The sequence below is a fragment of the Cryptomeria japonica genome, chromosome 9 (genome assembly GCF_030272615.1).
Source record: "Cryptomeria japonica chromosome 9, Sugi_1.0, whole genome shotgun sequence".
NCBI classification, from domain to species: Eukaryota; Viridiplantae; Streptophyta; class Pinopsida; order Cupressales; family Cupressaceae; genus Cryptomeria; species Cryptomeria japonica.
Genome location: NC_081413.1, coordinates 580,197,380 through 580,205,080, shown reverse-complemented (window position 1 = coordinate 580,205,080; position 7,701 = coordinate 580,197,380). Strand labels below are relative to the sequence as shown.

Genomic DNA, 7,701 nt, shown 5'->3' with positions numbered 1-7,701 from the left:
CAGATGGGTTATAGTCGTGTGGGTTAACCTAGTAATTAGATAGAATTTCAGAAGACTTACATTTTTCAAGAGTCTTAATTGGTTTCTTATTTATCTACAATTAAGGTTTGAAGATGTGGCTAATCACATGACTTGTCATATTAGCGCGTTTAATGAGAAATGTCTTTAAAATAAAATTTTAAAAAAATTATGTAAAAGAGAGATTTCTTACATTATCATAATTATTTTGAAAAATCTATGTAAAAGAGAGAGCATGTTCAAGGCTCCTACTTTTTATTATAAGGCAATGTATTGAGGGGAGTTTCTAAGTGAAAGTTTTATTGCAAGTATTCAAATAAAGAGTTTTAGGTAGGTTTTGAGGTGGATTTTAGGCTAATTAAGAAAAAGTTCATCCAATATAAAATTATATACATTTGTAATCCCAATTACAACTACAATAGTAGGATTCTCTTGCGGGGTACTTTTGTATGTTTTGTTTAGAATCTAAGATGCTCTTTGTAACCAAAATGTTGAAATATGTACTGGTTTTGGATTGTAAGACTACTAGTGGTTTCTATTTGTTGGCAACCAACCTTATGGTTGTCTAATTTGATGTAGTTTCTTTGCATTGATATAATATAAAAAAAAATACACATGTTTAGATAAAGGTAATTTACACATAAATTTCACTATAAATTAAATTTATTGTTAATGCACTAGAATAAATACCCTTTAAATTAGGGCATATATTTACAATTTTAGGGATTAACATTTATGGTGGAAAATCATAGACCTTAAACCCTAATATATGAATCCTAAACCCTAATCCCTTTAACTATAAACCATAAAACTTAAACCTTTATTCATAAATACGATCTTCTTTAAAAATATAGTTTACATATAACTTTTAACATTATTTAAACTGATTTATAATGAAATTGAATAAAATGGTTTATGATTCGAGGTTTATATATTGGGTTTTAGGTTTTATACTTGTAAACCCTAAATCATATATTCTAAACCCTAAAGCATATATTCTAAACCGTAAAACCAAAACCAAAATTTATGAACCCTAGAAAGCTCCTTACAACCTTGTTTTTAAGGTTAAAACATATAAAAAAGGTGTAAAAATATTCACTAAAAAATAACTAAGTAACTCAAAAAATCATAACTTGTAGTTATGGAGGGAGGAAACATAGTTTAAGAGCATAGAGATACCCATATGTAGATATCCATTCATTTCTATTAGCTTCTATTTGCTACAATATTAAATAATGAATAAATGCATTAGACGTGGGCATTAAAGAAATAATTTTTTGGAACAAATACATATTAGTAAATAGATATTCATTTTTTTTTCCATGTCTACACATAATGGATATTCATTATGGACATTACTCTATTAGAAATGGATATCCGCTTAGGTTTAGGTCTTCAAACCTTAACATATGTTGAAATCTAGAAGATACATATATGATTTTAAGTGAATGGGGATCAATTTTGTCCAATAAATTTTATCTTTGCATTTCCCCTCTCAATTTGGACACAACTCACACTCAACCCTAGCATGCATTTTGAAACTAAATCAACGAAGCAGGAAGATGCATAGGTGAAAGGAGTAAGACGGTTCCAATTCAAAGAGTTTAAATGAAGAACAACACGATCCTCTTGTTACAAGTGTGGTTGTTGTTGCACTAGAAGATCAGCTTGTTAATGCCAGATACAACCAGTAGACTTATAGAATCCATAGTAGGTGATTAAGACATGCCACAAACTTGAGCGTTTCGTTGCACAACACAAGGAGACCAAGGGCACAGACCTTGAAACAATCCCTCCCCAATTCAAGTGAGGGGTTTGAACTTGTAACCAAGATCTAATACCACTTGTTACAAGTGCGGCTATCATTGCACCAAAATATTGACATGTAATGCCCAATACAACCACTAGACTTATAGAATCCGTAAGAGGCTATTAAGCCATGTCACAAACCCAAGTGTTGGGCTACACAACACAAGGAGGCTGAGGACACACACTTTGCAACACCTCTTACTACACCCTTGAAAAGGTCCAAAAGATAATAAAAAATAGTTGATAGTTATAACCCATTAGATTTATATTGTGTATTTTATTTATCTTGTATTGAAGATGAACTTATATCTATGAAGGAATCTCTTTCATCAAAGGAGAATAAGATTTAGATGGAGGCCATGCAAGAGGAAATGATGGCCTTCAACAAATGTGGCACATGAGAATTGATGGATTTTCCCTAAGAAAAGAAGCCCACTGGTTGCAAGTGTGCATTCAAATTTCTTTAGAGTAGATGAAAAATTAGAATAGTAATATTGGTGGAAAAAGGAAACTCCTAAAAAAGTGAGTTGATTTTTGTAAAATATTTTCTTATTGCAAAACTGACTTTTATTAGTTTCCTACTTTCTATCATCAATAGAACCTACACAATTTACATGTGTATCTTGTCAAGAAGAATTGATCATTCTTTTTATATTACAAATCAAGATTCATTATATCATGGATATACCTTAGTACCTATTTTGCTACTCTATAGTGATACATATTTAGTTCTTGAATGAATTTTAAAAATTTAATCAACAACAAAAGTGATATATGGTCTAGTGTAAGTCAAGTAAATCAAACCTCCAAACATCTATCAATAGAGAGTTGCATTTCCCTGAGGAGATGAATTAGAACCAAATAACTAAAATCCTAGTTCCACGGGTGTCAACATGAGTTTGAAATCCATTATTCTAAGCTTCTCAAGAAATAGCTCAACATGCTTTTTTTGAGATACAAAAATATGGTGATTAGTTTTCCATACTCATTATCTAAGAAAATAGCATAGTAGCCCAAGATTTGTCATATCAAATGCCTTCTTGAGATCATTTTTGGTTTCTCAACCATTATTTTTTAGCTACCTTTGATAACTAGATCAACAACATATACATTAATAATCACAATATGCCTAAGATTATTTAGGTTAAGATAGAGATTTGGATCATATGGATGCCTACTAAATTCATGTTGAAAAAAAATCATAAATTTTAATATAACAAGCTCAAGGAGCCTATTTGAGACCATAAAGAGACTTAATAAGTTTGCATACCTTTTATGCTTTACTAGGTGCAATGCATCCCTTTGGTTGTGGCATATAAAAACCTTCTTAAGGTCTCCATTGAGGAAGGGTCTCTTTATATTCATTTGATATAGCTTCCATCTAAATTATGCAGCTATACTAAAAATTATTTTGATGGTTGCAATCTTTGGTGTGGGAAAAAATGTTCCTTCATAATCAATTCCTTCTTTATGGTCATATTCCTCAGCTACAATTCTATTCTTATAGTTAGTTTTGAATGTTCATATACATCAAATGGATTTCTTATCAAGTGGTAGATCAACAAGCTTTCAAGTCTTATATTTAATTGGGGATTGGCACTTTGCATCCATAGTCTCTTTTCAAGGCTTTGATACTATTGCTTCCTAAACATTAGAAGGTTCAAATTTATCAATTAATGAACTCATTAGTGCTAGATTTACCTCATTAAAATCTATGCTACAATTCCTTGGTCCTAAAGTTGAAGTGTCTAGGATTCCATCTAGCTTTACATCTCAAATTGTACTAGTATACCACTAGGGCATAGGATGCACATGGTATTTGTGTGTGTTGGGTTAGTTCGACTATCATCATCCACATTACTTTCCCATCCATATTGAATATAGGAGTTCTATTTGGATCAGGGGATGAAATGGAAAGTCAACTTAGCTCACTCTTCTCATAAAAAATAACATTTTTACTAGTATATCTCTTCTTTGTGGTAGGATGTTTTAGATGACAGGGCTTAGACTCATTACTATAACCAAGATTAATACATTTCATAGATTTTTTCATAAAGATTCTTTCTTTGTTGCATAGGAATGTGCAAGTATATTGTGCAACCAAATACACTAGAAGATGAGTGATATATTGATTTACGCTTATCCATGTTTCTTCTAGAGTGCTCCTATCACATGCTTTGGTTGGTGCATGATTTAGAATATAAGCTATTATATGCAAAACTTCAACCCAATATGCATGTCCCAAATGAGAATCCTTCAACATATAAGATACTATCTCCATGATGATGTAATTATGTCATTCAATAACTTCGTTTTGTTGAGGTGTGTAAGATATAGTCAGTTGATGCCAAATTCAATTTTTCTTCAAGTATGTGGATAATTTTGTGGTGATTGTGCATTATCCCCTTAGTTTGAGTGGAAGAAAAAATATGATGTTTCATATATTTCTCCACAAGAATACAAAACTCTAAATTTATATTTTATAATAATAATAATTATTTTTATCTCTAATGATTGTTCTTAAAATTTAATATTAACTCATTTTTATATTTTATTCTTATTTTCTGGAATGTAACAAATCAATAGTCTTTCACTATTTTTAATTTCAAATTATTGTATAAGAAGTTAGTTGACATATACAATTCAAAACCCAAAAATATGAACCAAAAGAATACAGTGAACTTGTAATCTGAGTTCGAAGGCCAGAAAATTTATTGTGTAATCTTATTTTACCCCTTTAAAATTTGTTTCCAACCATTTGATTTGAACGGCATACAATCGATGAAAGAAGCTTGTTCCATATGCGATCTACAACAATTTATCACTACCTATCCCTATTCACACTATGAACTATAAGCAATGAGATCACAATAAGCCCATGGAAGAAGAAGTTGTCCATATTTCAGAATACGAGTGATTAATTTACTTTATTTGTAAATCATGGGGAATTTATAGAAGTTGATTTGCAAAGGGTTGAGGGAGGAAAAGTAGTTGGAAGATGGGTTGAGAGAGGAATAGTAGTTGGAAAATGAGAGGTCTGTGTTCGGGCTGACCTGTAAACAGCTCGATTTGAATGAGTCATCACTGCAATTATATTAGAATTTCCCAACTTGTCCTTTTGACAGATTTAGTCCTTTTTCCTGGAAAGAAGAAACCAGTGAAACTTCTATCAGCCGCCACGACTGGATCAAACTGGGAGCTCATTAGGTTTTGGTGAATTCCAGTGAATGGGCATGTGAAATAATTAAGGGCAATAATTGTACGGATGTAATTATCACTCTTGCACATCACCTCGTAAGAAAGAAACAAACTTATTTTTGCATTTAATTTTTTTTTGTTATGCAAGTGATGATGACCATTTTCAACTTTTTCACAATTTTCTTGTTGAATAAATTATTTCAGGACTTAGTTGTCAAGGTGTTTACATAACTATTACTGGTGTTCTTGAATGCATCACAATTTAAAATGAAGTGTTTTTCTGTTTCTACTTTTGTAGAAGTGAAAAAAATATACACAGTTTCTTCCAATGTCTTGTTTCACAATGGAGTTGGTGAGACTTAGTTTTTAACTGAGTAATAAGAATTCTAGCTCTCCTAAAGATATTGGTCTTTATGTACGCTTTTCGATGATGATTACTAGTGAGACTAAACTCTTTAATATAATTATTTTATATCTCCCTAGCTCTTTATTCCAAATAGACTTGTAGAATTTATCCATAACAAAAGTTCTCATGTCTCTACAAATGTTCAATGTCTAACTAAAATGAATAGCGACAATCAAATCTGCACCCACCTCACCCTCCACGTCTGAACTTACCAAATTAGTGTACAACTTGAGTTGGCCTAGTGTATAGGTTGAGTTGGCCTAATGGTGAACTTGTGCGCTTGAAAGATAGGTCACAAGTTCAAATCTCACAAGGGGGTAAGGTATGTATGCCTCGTTTGTAATGAAGTTAGGTGCCTCCTGCAAAGAGTACGAGGTAGTCCCCTATTGCTCTAATCAATCTGTATACCCATATATAGTACCTCTTGCTAGGAGTACGGGGGACTATTGCTCTAATCAATCTGTAGACCCATATATGGTACCTCTTGCTAGGAGTACAAAGGACTATTGCTTTAATTAATCTGTAGACCTATATGTGGTACCTCTTGCTAGGAGTATGAGGTAGTTCCATATTGCTCTAATCAATCTGTAAACCCATATACGGTACCTACGAGGTAGACCCATATTGCTCTAACCAATCTGTAGTCAAGGAGTACAAGGTAATCCCATATTGCTCTAACCAATCTATGGACCCATATATGATAACTTTGTACAAAGGATCAAAGACCATAGAACATAATCCCATGTTGCATCCTAATGATGAATCACAGAATGTGATTTGATTCGAAACGTTGATGAAAAAATTGATCACACAATCTAATCCAGACACTTGCATACAACACCATAGAACACATTTTATCTTTTACGTTGACCAAAGTCTCAATAAAAATACGTATGTCGTACTGCAGTCATTTAGTGCGCTGTCCATCAATTGGAAGAAGATTCAGAGTCTAGAAGGTAGAGCCGTGTGACAGATCTTATTCCTTACTAACACGGTAGGAGCTAATTGGAAACGTTTAGGTATTCTCCAAATGCTTCAGATTGAATCTCAAACTAGCGTGTGGAAAATGGCAAGTGGAAAACGACAGTGAAAAACAGACGGCAGACATTTATCCAATACCTGGTCAATTGGATATCTCTAACTCTCAACCGTTGATGTTAAAAAACAGGTCAGCTGGGAAGAGCTTTATTAATGGGAGAAAGCGGCGTCAATAGGTTTTTCATAGCTTATGTGCTGAAGGCATGGCAGGTCGAGAAGAGGTTTTGAAACCTAGCCGCCATGAGCATGGGCTCCGTTTGAGGGAAGGACTTCTACGTTACAGATGCAGTGGATGCCAAGCCCTTGGAGCCGACGTCGGATATAAGTGCGGATCGTGCCCCAATTTTGTGTTACACAGGCCCTGTGCTGATTTGGCTGATGAATACATCCATACCTTGTTTCCTGATCCATTTAATTTTCGCCGCAAGACTCGTTTGCGGCACGGCTGTGACGCCTGTGGAAAGTTACTTCGAGGCTTTGTGTTCCAGTCTAGCAATGGTATGAGGCTTCACCCGCTGTGCATGGTGGTTCCCGTGAGGTTCAGGCACAGTGGTCATCGAGATCATGACCTGCAGCTTGTTGTACAGGAGGAGGGAAAATACAAATGTACGAAGTGCGATTGGCACAATAGAATATGGAAATATCGGTGTAGTGATCTTGAGTGTAGAGTCAGGTTCGACATGAACTGTGCTATAGTGGATACTCTTCGTCTATCCGATCATGGCATTACGCAAGTTTATAAGCCAAGCAAACTCAGACGTGCTTTGGGAATGACTGCAGAGGTGGGTAAAGTTGCTGGCAGCGCCTTACTAGGAGTCACCCCTACTCTTATTGCAGGTAGAGGAGTTGACAATAATGGAGGAGGTGACCATGGAAGAGAAGGCAGCAGAGGAGATTCAGGTGGGAGAGAACCCACTCGTCCATGAAATGGCATCTGTAGCTGAGAAGACCCAATTGTTCCCAGACCTAAATGTTCCCAAACTATTACAGGTTTACTGTTTGTATTTCTCTAATAACTCTCTGTGCTTTTTGTAACTACGCTAGGGTTTTCAGAACGATGGTAGATTTGTTCTGACTAGATTTATCTCCCCAAGAATTTCCTTCTTGCTGGGCATTTAGTGTGGAAATTAGAAACATGTTTTCTTATTGTAAGGTGAAAAGTAAAATTTTTACACATTTTCTTCCTTGATAAATTATTTTAAAATTTCTTTTTGTTTTCTAATCAGTGATTT

General features: G+C 34.2%; 1 protein-coding gene across 1 annotated transcript; it reads left to right on the top strand.

Annotated features, from left to right (window-relative positions):
- The first annotated feature begins 6,672 nt into the window (after positions 1-6,672).
- LOC131042567 (uncharacterized) lies at positions 6,673-7,395 on the top strand. The gene has a single exon (XM_057975883.2). The coding sequence runs from the start codon at positions 6,673-6,675 to the stop codon at positions 7,393-7,395; it is 723 nt and encodes a 240-aa protein (XP_057831866.2).
- The last annotated feature ends 306 nt before the right edge of the window (positions 7,396-7,701 follow it).

Coding starts and splice junctions, on each gene's coding strand:
- LOC131042567 (XM_057975883.2), top strand. CDS start 6,673: ATGGCAGGTCGAGAAGAGGTTTTGAAACCTAGCCGCCATGAGCATGGG.